Source organism: Rhododendron vialii, chromosome 2a, assembly GCF_030253575.1.
Source record: "Rhododendron vialii isolate Sample 1 chromosome 2a, ASM3025357v1".
Taxonomy (NCBI): Eukaryota; Viridiplantae; Streptophyta; class Magnoliopsida; order Ericales; family Ericaceae; genus Rhododendron; species Rhododendron vialii.
Genome location: NC_080558.1, coordinates 28432048 through 28447596, shown reverse-complemented (window position 1 = coordinate 28447596; position 15549 = coordinate 28432048). Strand labels below are relative to the sequence as shown.

At 40.0% G+C, this 15549-nt stretch overlaps 1 protein-coding gene across 1 annotated transcript; it reads right to left on the bottom strand.

The window, feature by feature from the left end:
- Positions 1-11683: 11683 nt before the first annotated feature.
- LOC131317376 (uncharacterized) lies at positions 11684-12866 on the bottom strand. Its single transcript, XM_058346931.1, has 2 exons — positions 12322-12866; positions 11684-12236 (listed from the first exon to the last, which is right to left on the bottom strand). The coding sequence occupies exons 1-2, from the start codon at positions 12864-12866 to the stop codon at positions 12212-12214; spliced, it is 570 nt and encodes a 189-aa protein (XP_058202914.1). The 3' UTR covers positions 11684-12211.
- Between the last annotated feature and the right edge of the window lie 2683 nt (positions 12867-15549).

Genomic DNA, 15549 nt, shown 5'->3' with positions numbered 1-15549 from the left:
CTCAATAAGCTGTCGGCCACGCCTGTATTGAGCCACAACTGCAAAATGGCTTAGCTGAAAAAACACTTCTAGCCCGCCCAGAAAACACCTCCCTCATTTGAATTCAAAATCCATGGCCTTTTGCCTATAAATACACCTCTCCACTCAAGAGAAAGGGGTCCTCCCCCCCTCCCTGAATTTTTTCTCTCTCTCATCATGCTTTTACACCCATTCCTTACTTCCAAGTCTTAAGAAAGTTGCTCTAAAGACATTCTCTAGGCATTTTCTTTCTCAAAATGCCCCATTTTTCTCCTTACCATTAAAGTGAGTCTTTTACTCACTTTCAGATCTTACCTACCAAAACACCCAACAACCATTCATACCCACACTCATCTTTTCTCATCCGATCTTGTCCACATTCATCCATCATCATCCGCCCTCATTTAAGCTCAAGACCAAAAGTAAAACCCAAGTTTCCTTGGGATAGGCCCTGTCCTGATCCCTGAGGGAACTTTTCTGTAGTCAGGTTTAAGCCCTTTTGGTTAAAAACTGACTTAAAAACTATTTTCAAAAACAAAAACAGTCACTGTGCTGGACATACCACATCGTGCGACATTCCAATGCGTCGCACGGCGTAGTATGTTCAGGCGCACGGTCTTTTATTAGTTGTTGTTCGTTTGTTTAAACAGTCTAGATCATCGCCATCCTTCATCAAGCCTATTTGGAATAAGACCATATCTACAAGCCATGTTTTATGTCCAAAAGAGGTTTCCTTGATCATCCCAGGGGATCAAATACACTGAAAATCATTTTTATGTTCATGGCTTGAAGAGATGGTACTGTTTCAAGACGGATCAGCGGTTGTGCCTCTCTTGACATCTTTAGGGAATGACGCACAGAATATTTAACACGTCGCGCGCTGTTCTGGGGTATTGATGATAGTCTAACAACAAATCAGGTAGACCGCAGGGCATACCATAAGACCGTGCACAGTATTATGGTAAGCCGTGTGATGATGGTTCTGATCTAGACAGTTTGTTGGATAGTTATTTCGTCTCACAACATCATATTCCTATCATTTCTGTACAAGCAACACCACGTGCATGCCAATGTGATATATTCCCCCATGACCCTTCCCCCTTTGCTTGTTTATTAAAGAGTTTTTTATTCTCCGAAAGATATACGAAATCTTTCCCCTTTGAAAATGTTTAATAGAGATCGGCTTTGCCGGGCAAGCGGGGTGCTTTTGTCCTCTTTTTAAGAAAACCTTTCCCGTTCGTAACATGGCTCCCGAACCTAAAATCTCAACATTTTTCGCTAGACCAAAAGCCTTTCTTTTCAAAACAAACTCTCGGTTTCTCAGATCCTCCAACTCAAAAATCCAAGTGGCGACTCTTCGAGGGCACGCCGGGCGGGAAGCCCACACATTCGGTTATCCTTTTTTTTTTAATTTCAAGCTAATTTACCCAAAAAAAAATCCACCTGAGAGTATTTATCTCCATTCCACATGATCTGGAGAGTATAGCCCATTCCTAGAACTAATCCTCACATAACTGAATGTACCAACTGCATTAGTAGCAAGGTACTTGGCTCCACACAGAAACATCACAGCCATAATAGGAATAACAGACAGCACAAGAAGGGCGCAGCAACATTCATTCAATTCCACATGAGTTGTTATATGTTCTAGAGCATACAGCTCCATTTCTGAGCATTCCTCATAGAACAACATCAGCACAAAACAATAGCATAGCAGCAGAATAGAACTGATAGAGCAAGGATACACAAAATAGATTGTTGAACTCCACAAAATAGCAACACAATAGAGCTGGTATACTCCACAATAACAGTAGCCGCAGGATACAACAAATTGTAGTCTTAAGATATGAGTAAGGATACACCCTAGGAATAGCTATAACATATAGCAAAGAGTGTTTAGAAATAGCCATAACGGGCAGCCGTTGTAGCAGCAGCTAAGGACAGCCCCTATAAAAGCTTAAACACTCCAAAGGACAACCCCCCAAGGATAGGTCAAAACAAAAAGCCAACCCAACTGTAAGGGAAACTCAGCACTAGCTTGAGCTACCACTACTCAGAGTAAGAATAAAATGGACTACTCAAGGTAGCCAAATCCTGGACATCAAATAAGCATAATCCAAAGCATACTAATGCCCAACAACATTGACTTTCATCAGAAAATCAGATGCAAGATGCCTTGGGAACAAGGACACCTCACATATTTGAGTAAAGTAAGTTCCAGCACAAGTTAGGTATGAAGCCAAAACCTGTCCAGATCTATTATCATTCATGGCCAACAATAATGAGGAAGAACAATTCACATATGTACTTTCCAATGCCTACAACTCCCAGCAACATTGACAAGTAAATTCAGAAAACAAATGCAGAATGCCCTAAGCACAAGGACACCTCATATGATAAAGTAAGAAAGTAAATTCAAGCACAAGTTCAAGAACACAAATACTGTCCTTAGCACTATGTCCTCACTTCCAACTCCCTCGAAAAGCTCATAGCTCCCACTCTTCTTTTCACTCGTGCTAGGACAGGGCTCCACCAACTCCCTCCCTAGATCTCACAATATGCCCCCGCGATGTATTATCTCCTCTCTCAAAGATTTGATGAGGCACTAGCACACACCTCATAGGGAATCAACTATAAAGATTGGGATCGCACAATGCTCAAAGAAAGTCCACCAAAGAATAAGATATATACCTGATAAATAGAAGTGTGGCTCTCCTAAGAAGGACCACCTTGTACACTTTTGTCTTAAGTCACCAGAAGTGGGATATTGCATTAAATGCCAATACAGTGAACAACCTGCCCAATTGAATCACATAGCCATTAGAGATTTCAACAGATGCAGTAATTTAGAAACAACAACTAGCACAGTAATTTAGCTCACAACAGTGTTCCAATCATTTACAATTGACTCTGCTTATGAATGAGGCAAATTAGAAAGTGATAAAAGCCTTGCTCTCACCATGTTGCAAATTTTATGAACTATCTCCCAAGTACAGGATTGATTTTGGAACTTTCTCAAATTTCTCTCAATCCAAATATGGTAAACAGTTACTATAAAGCCCAATCTAGTGATTACACTTTTGAGAGATTTGCCCTTAACATTTGATAACGGAGTTGTCCAGTCTATCCAAGATCTAGTAGGCCATGTAGCATGGAGTTTAGTCTGAATGGTATCCCACACCTACTTGGTGAATGGGCAATTAAATAAGAGACGGTCGTGGCTTTCACTCCCCTGACACAAACCACATTGTGGTGGAATATTCAGACCAAATGACACAAGTCTATCAGTAGTGGCTAGCCTATTCTGAATGGCAAGCCATGCGACAAAGCTGGATTTTGGTATGTGCGCAGAGAACCACAACCTTATGCCATAAGACCCTAGGAAAGGGAGTTCTCAATTTGTCCCACAGAAAGGCAATTGTGAACTGCCCATTGGAAGTAAGAGTCCACCTTGTTTGATCTGCCCCATTCAACTTGGACTGAACAAGAGGGGGCAAAGTGTTTCTCACTTCATTGAGTTCAAATGTTTGGGTAATGGGGAACACCCAATTTGAATCATTAATAATGTGAGAGACAAACGCATCTCGTGGGATACCAGAGTCATATGCAATTCTAGAACCAAATCTATCCATTAAAAGGCCAAGAGGATGCCAATTGTCATGCCACAAGAATGTGGAATTCCCATTACCTAATATAGAAAGAACATATGGTTTAACCAAGGGTCTGAGATTCAAAAGCTTCCTCCAAACCCATGTACAATCACCAGGTATTTTCAAATTCCAAAAACTCTTACCTCTTATTAAGTACGATTTGACCCACTGACACCACATGGATTGTTCTCCCCAAGAGATTAGGAACCAAATATGGTTTGCAATGGCTGTCTTGTTCCAAATTTGCAAAGATTTGAAACCAAGACCCCCCTCCTCTTTAGGGAAGCACAGATGCTCCTAGGGAAATTTAGCACCAGTTTTCTTTAAATCAGGGCCAAACCAAAGAAAAGCCCCAAGTATTGACTCAATTTCCTTGTTTACCTTTTTGGGAAGGATGAACAAGGATGACCAATATGTTTGAATGGAAAACAGAACATGCTTAATTAATTGGACCCTACCAGCATAGGTGAGGTCTCTATTGGTCAAATTCTTAGCCATAGCAATCATGCTCTCCATTAAACGTTGGCAATCCGAAACCTTGAGCTTAGTGGAGAGGAGGGGCATACCCAGATATATGATTGGGAGTGTGCCCTCCTGGAATTTTAAGACATCCCGAATGGCCATTCTAGTGGTAGTGTTGGCCCCAGAGAAATATATGCTACTTTTCTTGGGGCTTGGGGAGAGACCAAGCAAAGCTTGGAACTCAGTGAGGGCTTCCTGAATAAGGATGATTGAAGACAATTCACCCTTACAAAAAATCATGAGGTCATCCGCAAAGCAAAGATTGATGATCTTAGTACTCCCACATCTCCAATGGAAATGAAAATTAGTTAACATGGATTTCTCTCCAAGTAGACAGGTGAGAATTTCCATTGCAATGACAAAGAGGTATGATGACAGAGGGTCTCCTTGCCTTAGACCTTTTTGCCCTATAATGTAACTACTGGCCTCCCCATTCAAGCTGAAGGTGTAGTTAGTAATGGTAACACAAGCTTGAAGCCATTTGATCATTGTTGGATGGAAATTCATAGAGGACAGAATATCGCAGAGAAATTCCCATCTGACATTATCATAAGCTTTCCTAATGTCTACTTTCATTGCACATCTTGGGGATGATGAGGATTTATGATACCCTCTCATTAGTTCTTGGGTGAGGAAGATGTCAGCAATCCTCCTCCCTTTAACAAACCCTGATTGAACAGGATCAATTAGAACAGGGAAGACATTCTGGATTCTTTTGGCAAGTATTCTAGCAATGCGTTTGAAAATAGTGTTACAACATGAGAAAGGTCTAAAGTCCCCAACTTTGGATGGGTTAGGGACCTTTGGAACAAGAGCTACCATGGTAGAGTTGGCCTTCCCGAGCAACTTACCAGACCTAAAAAAGGTCTTAATAGCTGCAGTGACCTCATGGCCTATGGTAGGCCAAGCTTTTTTGAAAAAGCTAGCATTATAGCCATCAGGACCAGGGGCTTTGTTGGGTTTAGGGACCAAAATTTGTCCTTAATCTCTTGATCAGTGACCTCCACAATCATTGCCAACTTTTGAGTATCAGTTAGTCTCTTATTTACTAACTGCTGAATTCTGCTATGGCTTTGATAAGCATCAGGATGGGCTGAACCTAGCAAGTTAGTGTAAAAGTTGACAAAATTGGACTTTATGACCTCAATGTCATGTGTGATGGACCCATCCTCTAAGACCAGACTGGTTATCTTACTTCTATTTCTTGCGTTAGTCACAGATTTGAAGAAATAAGTACACTGATCACCCAACTTTAGCCACTGAATTCTAGACTTTTGCTTAGCCAGACTTTCCTCAGCCCTTAGCATTGTGAGGAGTTGTTTATAAATTGCTCTTTCCTGACTAATCAAGGAAGGATCAGGATTATAAGTACTCAAGGCTTGTTGCAATGTTTAGTTGTTGTCTGAAGTCAACAACCCTAGCAAAGACATCACTAAAATCTCTGTTATTAATTTGTTTAAACTCACCTTGCAACAACTTGAGCTTCTCACAAATACAATACATTGGATTCCCAATAATCACTCTCCTCCAAACTTTCTGAACTATATCAAAAAATTGGGGTGGTCTGCTAGGAAATCAAAAAAACTTAAATGGTTTATTTGATTTCCTAGGACTTGGAAGTATAGATGTAATGGAAGGAGAGTGATCAGATATCCCAGAATTAGGGAAATGAGCATAGGAACAATTATACACCTTCATCCAATTCTAATTGACTAAAACTCGATCCAGTTTTGTACTGACAAAATGTGTAGGGTCCTATTTATTGGCCCATGTGAGAAAGCAACTAGTGTACCTAAGATCATCAAGCCCCAATGTATACAAACAACTATTAAATTCATCCATATAAGGAGGCCAAGAAACAGTTCCCCCAACCTTCTCCCTAGGAAACCTGATGACATTAAAATCTCCAAGCATTATCCAAGGGGATGTAGTGCTCAGGAGATGAAGTCTAGACCACAGTGCCTGCCTATGCAGATTATTGTTCTCCCCATAAACAAAAGTTGCAAAAAATGGGGGCTCACCACATTTAGGTTGCACCTCACAATGTATAAATTGGTCAGATTGATCAAGGACCTGAATCTGAACAACATTAGGGTCCCAACACACAAAAATCCTTCCAATGGAAGCTTGGGGATAGTTGTTCACAAAACTCCAATGAGGACAGACATGTTTTACCACTCTAGAAGCTTTATCCTCCTTTATTTTATGCTCTAATAAACCCACAATTGATAGCTTGTTCTTTTTAAAAAAACACTTAATCTCTTATTGCTTGATTGGGTCATTAAGACCCCTGATGTTCCAAAAACCAAGACTAAGGGTTTGATTAGACATAAAACAAACTTAAGCAAAATAAATGGCTGAAAAGTGAAATTATTATAATACTGCCCTGACAAAAGGATATTGCCTTGACAAAAAAGGATACAAATGCATTAAGTCCTTCCACTGCTCAAGGAACATGATGACAGTTCCTTAGCTAGCTTCCTCAATCTTTTCTGAGCAGACTTGGAAAGAGATTTGTTGCTAACAATCTTTGCAACTCTCCCTTTGACCCCTGAACCTAAAAGATAAAGTGGATTAGGTAGCTTAGGTTCATATTGGACTTTAACTCCATTCACTTCCGGAGGTTGAGGACTAATCATTCCATGAGAAGTATGTGAGTCACAGGAACCCACATCCAGAGAGGCAGCTGGCTTTAAATTGGCCTATGTCTCTGACTCCTGCTTGCTACTTACCACACTCTCTAAAACCTCCTACAGCTCATCTTCAGAATCACTGAGCTCATCACTAGGTGCTTGAATTATAGATGTTCCAGTTGAAGTGCTTGATGGGTGAGGTCCTACTGTAGTGTCCACCTACCCTTGAATAGACTGTTCACAGGTAGCCTTTTGTTTCCCATTTCCCACTTGAGTCCAAGCATGATCTGCAAATTGGGGTGGGAGTGAAGAAATGGAGGTTTTCTTAGCACATTTAGATGTGTGATGACCAAAAATGTGGCATAAATCACACATGGGAGGGAGGACTTGGTATTCCACAGGAATAACCACGGATTCACCTTCTACAATGACTTTAACCTCATCAGGGAGTACTTGCTCTGCACACACCTCAATACAGATTCGAGCCTTAGTGGATTTAGTATGTAGAAGACCAGGCTATTTAGCTGTCTTAGCAGTGGCTTGGTCAACATGCAGAGGCCTCTTAATTGTGCTAGCCACTCTACTCAGGCACTCTTGATTCCAAAGCTCAAATGGTAGATCATGCAATTTCACCCAAGCTAGGACTTTGGAAGGCTAGTCACGAATAGGCTTCATCATTTTGTGCCAATCTTTGAGAACATATTTTTGGGAGAAAAAATAGGGTCCGCCATCAAGAACTTGCATTTTAGCTTGTTCATCCTTGAATTCAAACAGGTAAAACCCAGCGACATTAGGTTTGACAGCCATAAAGAGGTCTTTCCACTGGTTCCTAGCACTGGAAACTATAAGGGGATAAGCCATTGGACCATCCAGGAAATGACCTATCATATATTTGTTCCATTTGCCCACTTTGGTCAGTTTTGTGTCTATTTCAACCAGAGCTTCTTTCCCTCTTTGTAGATAAGGGAAATAATCCAATTTCATATACATAGAAGGGCTTTGGGACTGAAGGAGAGAGGCCCAATTTTTGGGTTTGGGCTTAGGCGCAGAGCCTACTCCGAATTTGGGATTGGGTTGTTGTGTGTAAGTATGAATTTGATGGACAACCTGATGTTGCTGAGGATTCGGAAGGTGCGATTGAGGTTGAGGAACATTTAGTTGGGACAATGGCTCAGATTTGATGTCATTCTCTTGATTGATTTTAGGAATAGGAGGAAGTTGATCCCCTTTTACATTGAATAGAATATTAGGGTTCGAGATATTTACCTCTGGAATTAGCGATCAAACTGGGCTATGTTTTCAAGACTATGGGACGGTCATCTAGGTCTAGTATCCTCTAAGTTATAACCCAGATTCGGGTCTCCCTCCACATATGGATTTCCCCTAGCATTGTACAAAATCTTTGGGTTAGGATTAGGTTGTTGTACCTGTTTTTGGTGACACTTGAACTGAGAGTCATTTTCCTGTAGCTGAGTGGCTTGTTCTTCTGCTTCGCGGATCAGAGCTTGCTCAAAGACTTGTTGAAGCTTTAAGATGGACTAGATTTTTTGGGCGATTTAGGGCTGAACTCCCCAAACCCAACTGGAGATGGAGAAGGAACGGTACTTTGAATGGTGGATCCTCTGTTGAAATCACCTTCAACAAACGCGGAACTGAGTGAAGTGGGTTTGGAAATGATGAGATTTTGGTGAGTGGAAGTTGGACCACGGCTCTTCCTTTGGAGTTCATTAGAATCAGAATCAACAGCTTTGATTCCTACTCCATCAGCCATGGAGATTGTACCGTCCCCCATGATGAACAGTGCAGGAAACGCCCAATTCGCCTACATCGCCCTCCGGACCAGTTCTGGATTTCTATCTTTTTATTTGATACCTATCCATCAGTTGAATACCAATAATCTACAAGATTTGCATATTGCTCCTGATTAATAGTCGCAGGTGCTGTTGCAACAACTTGTGCAGCTGTCTTTGATTCATCATAATATTTTGCTTTCAAGCTACATCTCCACTGTCCCAACTTTTCCCCAAGTGACTTGAATGTGTTGTGTTTAATTAGGTCTCTCTCATCATCCGGAATAAAAAACTTGTACTACAAGAAAATAACATAAAACCATATATTTCAGCTACCTTCTGATGAAACAAGACCAATATACTGAGATTGAAAACTTAATACCTCAATGATACTCCAACAATCTTCTTTGTAGTGATTTGGCAAATAATGCCAACTTTTGCAATTGATTGGGCATAAGTGTGGCTTCCACACAACAGTTCCTATAAAACGATTGAACACACCACCTTCTTCTCCAATAGGAAGACAAGTTGCATTAAAGTCAACTACTATTTTTTTTCCAGGAGGTAGATTCCAAATGTCCGACAACCGTGTGATTCCTCTTTTGGTTTGAATATTTGATTCAACTATTAAAAATCAGTTAGATGTTAACAAATCAATATAAAACATGATATCAAGTTTTGGGGAAAATAAGAGCAGCTTATGACATGCCTCTTATTCCAACTTCAACTTCATTGAATATCTCATCATCTATATTATCTACTAACTCAAAGTTGTCCTTTTCTTGTGGCTGAATGGGCTGTGGTTGAGTGGGTTATGGCTGTGTGAGTTGTGGCTGAATGGGCAGTCGTTGAGCGGGCTTTGGCTGGATGAGCTATCGTTGACCATGTTGTGGCTGAACGAACTATGGTTAAGCGGGTTGTGGCTGAGGTTGTGAAGGCTAGGAAGCACTAGAAGGAGGTGTAGGCTGTGAAGATACATGTGATAGCAAAGGGTGTGAAGCACTATGTGAGTGTGTAGGTTGTGAAGCACTATGAGAGTGGGTAGGTCTAAGCTGTGGCTGAGGTCGTGAAACATTTGGTGATTTATTAGGCCCAGAATCAACCTCCACGTCCAAAATGCGGCATCTTTTTTTTCTCATGTCTGCAAGAACAAATAAATAAGACAATCAGAATAATAGACATAGAATGATTATAATTACAATTAGAGGCTATGAAATAACAAGGACTTCTCAGAAGAAAAAGGAGAGTAATTAGCTTAGTGGCCGTGCATATATAGTTGGAAACATATACATAGTTCATAGCTAAAAGAGCTTACAAACAAGCGCACTAGGACTTGACTCACTCTCGGATCATTTTGGGAGAGAAAGATCAATATCACTGTCATAGACATGGACATTCTCATCATCTGGAAGTCTATAGTCATCATCCAACTCAACCCTACTACGCTTTCCATTGTCATTTGCACGCTTGTGCTGAGCCGAACCCCAAAACGAAGTTGCAAAACCCTTCAACCCTAAAGAATTCAATACCTCATTGTTCCTCTTTATTGTCTCATTTCTTTTTCTCTCATAATCTGGTATGACTTGATTTGCTATAAAACCTAGTTGGAGCCACAGTTTTCTTCCTTTGGACATTTTGTCTACCTATGAGCAAGGCATACTATTTAAATCAACTTTTATTATAGTTCTAAAATGCATTCAATATCGAGATTAAATAAGAGTAACAACACCAGCAGACTATGTAGAAAATAAAAAAACCAAAGCCAGGACCTCAGACAAATTAAATAATTAGCTAAACGCACAACAGTTAAACTTGCAATCAACATATTGATAGTTAAAACACTAAAACGAGTAAATCATAGGTAAACAATAGTGTTCAAAAAGTTGACATCATGATAAAAATAAACATAGTTATGTTTAACGTCTAGAAATCCTCATCAGAGTCAGAATGATCCAGCAATTGGGCTTCAAATGTAAGTGCGTCGATGGTAGTCCCAATTGCATAATTTCTAGACCAATCAAGGTTGTCATGTCGATCCACAGGCATGTCTTCAACTAGCAGATCATAAGGCTCATTTTCATAATATGTGCTAACATCATCTTCTTCCCTTTCACTGTTACCAACATCAAACACATCCCTAGCTTTTGTCCTAACCACAACGAGCCATCCTTTATCTCTTGGATCTTTTACGTAATAAACTTGTGAAGCTTGAGAAGCCAGAATGAATGGTTCATCATTCAACCGCTCTCTCATGTTTATTAAACGTGAGAAATTCACAAGAACAAAACCATATTCATCTATCTCATGGTCCCTGCTTGTGTTGACATCAGCCCAATCACATTTGAATAAGACATATCTCAACTTGTCAAAATAATTTAACTCGACAATATTAAATAGAATGCCGTAGTATAAACTTCCTCCTTCAACTACCACACACACCCCACTATTCTGAGTTTTCTTGGTTTCCTCGCTACATTTTACTCGAAATTTGAAACCATTAACAACATGATGTTTGGATCTTCTAGCCTCAGTGTTTGGACCTCGGGCAAGCCATTTGATTTTATCACTCAGTTGTTGTTTCCTTGTGTTATCCATAACGCCAACCCAATGTTCTAAATGGCGCTTGGCGCTAGTAGGGCGGAGACCCACCTCCAAGCGCCAAGCCGCCTAGGCGGCGCCAAGCAATTCGGCGGATTTTTTTTTTTAACAAACCATTATCCAATCAAACTATATTCCATGTATCCATAATGCAAGTTAAAACTTCAAAGTACAAACCCAAATGAAATTAAGTAGTAGCAACTAGCAAATAAGTTAAATAAGACAATAAGTAGTAGGGCTTCGCTCATATCCCTTGTATTACTTTTATATATATATTTTTAGGCCGCCAAAGGCCTCCAAAGACTGCAACGCCGCCGCCAAGGCCGCCAAGCACCGCCAAACCTCCCTAGGCGGCTGCCAAGCACCACCAAACCTCCCTAGGCGCCAAATCAAACGCCAAGGGCTATTGGCGTGGCGGCAGGGTACCTCCAAGCGCCTAGGCGGCCTGGGCGGCCGCCATTTAGAACAGAGCCCCAACCTGACATTGATATGATGATTAAAACACTAACCAGCACTATCTTTTCAAAATATTTGAATAAGACAATTATTATAGTTACTAGGACAATACTTACATATAATCTGAACCAATCACAAAACTTTTCCATGTGAATCTTGTTGACAACTTCATCACTTAGGCAACGAGGGTGACTTTGTCTCTCTATATGTTCTTCGTGTTCCCTATTAATAGAAAACTATGTTGTTATCGTTATAAATACTAAATGGAGCACATGTTAGTGGTTGTTACTAAAGTCCAAAATGTCACTTACATGCGGTATGGAATTATTTCATCACTATGGAATAACACATAACAATGTGCTTGTGTCCGCGACTTTTGATCAAGTTTGAAATTCGTTATCGACCCAGAAGCATCTTCAACGTTTCGCGACGGTCGATTAAATACGGTCTCGACCGAGTCTAAATATCATGAATAGAATGGTAGGCACTCTTCTGCTATGTATCCTTCTACAATAGAACCCTCGGGGTGGGCTCTATTGCGAACCTATGACTTAACTCGCTGGAGATACCTACGGTAAAAGGATAAAGCTGAATTAATTAAAATGCACCACAAATGAAAGTTAAAAGTCAACATATATAAGGCATAAGTCAGACCTCTCAATTGGATACATCCAACGGTAATGAACAGGCCCAGCAATTTTAGCCTCCGTAGCCAAATGAACGACTAAATGCACCATACTTGTGAAAAATGAGGGAGGGACAATTTTTTCTAAGTTGCATAAAGTCATTGCTATTTGCTTCTCGAGTCGCTCAAGCTCTTCTATTTGTAAGACTTTGGAACATAGTTTTCTAAAGTAGCAACAAAGCTCAATTAATGGTAAGACCACTTTCTTTGGCAAAGAGCCTCGTAATGCTATCGGAAGAAGTTGCTGCATCATTACATGAGCATCATGACTCTTCAAACTTCCAATTTTACGTTGTTTGAGTTTTATACAACATGTAATATTCGAAGCATAACCGTTAAGCACTTTAATCCCCTTCAAAACTTTCAAGAAATCATCTTTCTCTTTTGGAACCATGGAGAAGCAAGTTGGTGGCAAATATGTCCTGTCAGAACCTATCGTTTGTGGGTGTAGTTTGCTTCTTATACCTTTCTCTACTAGGTCAAGGCGTGCTTTCAAGTTATCCTTTGGCTCCATTCCGGAACTAAAAATAAGTTCTTATTTTTTAAGAAGGTAATTTCAAGCTAAAAAATTATGAGCTTATTAAAATCTAAAAATATGTAATATGGATCTTGTTTGGAAGATCTCAATGAGATCTTTTATACGATGCAAAAAAAATTAAAAAATTATTTTTCATTTACTTTATTTTTGAGTTTGAAAATGTGAAATAAGCTGCTTATTTTTTAAGAAGGTTTCTGGAACGGGGCCTCTTCCCATCCATATTCAACACGGTGTCGTGCACATTGTCAAACACATTTGTCTGTCTATGCATCACATCCAACATGTGACGCAACATGAGATATGGCCAATATTCCAATTGGAAAAATATGCTCTGCTTCTTCCATGGCTGTACCCCATCACTATTTCTATTTTTTGATTTCTTCAAGTTAGCCTCTGTCTTTCCAAATTCGCATTCAATGCCTTCTATTATCGATTTGACCTCAATGCTGGATAACATTGTAGGAGCAGGTCACATTTTTTGGGTGCCATCAAATGATATTGTATCTTGACGATAACTATGGTCTTCGTCGAGGAAGTGCCTATGACCCATAAAACAATATTTACCTCCATTTTTTAACCACTCAGAATGAGTGTTGTAATTGCAAAAAGGACATGCTAGGGCACCCTTCATACTCCAACCAGACACATCACCATAAGCTGGAAGATCATGTATTCTCCACATTAGTGTTGCCCGCATTTGAAAGTTTTCTTTAGAAGAGATATCATAAGTTTCTATTCCAACCTTCCACAATTCCTTCAATTCCTCAATTAAGGGTTGCAAATACACATATATATCATTTGTCGGTGAGTTCGGGCTAAGAATAAGCAACGATAACATGAAAGAAGCTCTTTTCATGCACATCCATGGAGGCAAATTGTAAGGCACCAAAATGACAGGCCATATACTATAACTAGTACACATATTGCCAAACGGGTTAGATCCATCTGTTGCTAACCCTAATCGAATATTGCGGGGATCCGAGGAGAAATCTACAAACCGAGAATCAAATGCTTTCTAGGCTGGACTATCAATAGGATGTCTCATTTTTCCATCTTTTGTACGACCCTCAACATGCCATTTCATAGAAGGAGCTGTTTTTGAACACAAACCACCTTTGCAACTTTGGCTTTATAGGGAACCAACGCAAAACCTTAGCAGGCTTTTTCCTTACCTTTTCGGACAAATTATTTGGATTTTGCCCCAAGTTACTCTCATCTGTTTCATCTATATGCCACCTAGAAGCACCACATTTATAGAAGTCATCATTTGCATGTTCCTTCCAAAATTTCATACAATCTTTAGGACAAGCATGAATCTTCTCATAACTGAGATCCAAATCCTTGATAATCTCACTATGCCAAATTTTGGCTTTACCGGCGGTAGTATTACCGGCATTAATTTAATGTTGTTAAATGTCACGTCCTCGATTTTGAACATAATTATAAATGATTTACATAATAAAAATACTCACAAATATCCGTACGGTACCCCAAAAGATCACTGTGTTCTCATTTCCTTAGTTAAGCTTCCAAATTCACAAAGTTTCCAAAATATTACAATATAGGCTCAACGGCCCCAAATCAACATAAGTATCAAATGTCGAAAGAGGATTAAGGGTTACAATATTCCAAATCAAAAGAATTACAATTTAAGTTACGAATACATCTTTCAAAATAAATTTACAAAGATGAATAAGTAACTCCTTCGGTTAGCTTTCAAAAATAATGACCACACTCCAAGCACGCCAAGCAATGCAAGCTAGGGTTCCGGGTTAGCACCTGAAAATAATATAAGGCTTGAGCTACACTAGCCCAGTAGAAAAGTCTACGCAAACTCTATATGCAAATGAGCGAGACGAATGAACAAATGATAAAAGATCACAAGACAACGGAGGAAGCACAACTTTCATGAACAAGTGTCCCAAAATCTCCAAATTTTCTTTTATTCAACCCATAAATCATATCCGTTCAAATCGTGTCTCAACATGTCGTGTCATTTATGTGTCTGAGCCGAAGCTCCTGCCGGGCTAATTTTGGGACCCCGATATCCCCTGCCAAGCACCCACCTTGAAGGTTAGGCCTTGAAAAAAAATATTTTGAGCATTAGCTCCTGCCAGGCTAATTATGGGACCCTGATATCCCCTGCCAGGCACCCACCCGTCGATGGGCCCTGAATGTTCGCGCGTCATTTGCAAGTTCAAGTGTATCGTTCGTAAAACATTGCGCAATTCGAAGCTCATCCTTAACATTTCAACAAAAGAATTTACATTTTCGGACAAAACCAAGTTGGATGTCTCAATGATCATGGTACCATGCATTTACCCAAGCCATCATCATATATAATAAACAAATCATTGTAGCCCCTGGAAAGGCATTTAGGCTTGGAAAAGAAAAGTGGAACGGTACAGGAGAAGTTTTGCTTTTCACTGGTGGTCTACCGGTAGGGAACATGGAGCTACCGGTAGGAATTGTAAACAGTGGGTGCAAGTTTCAGCTGGTAAGAGTTCTACCGGTAGAGATAAAAATACTACCGGTAGGTGGGAAAAAAATTAACAATCCTACCGGTAGGGAATAAGTCCTACCGGTACAAATGCAAAACAGAAAGGCCACCATTTTTGCACGAGGAAAAATCTGAGACAGGCTACCGGTAGGAGAAAAG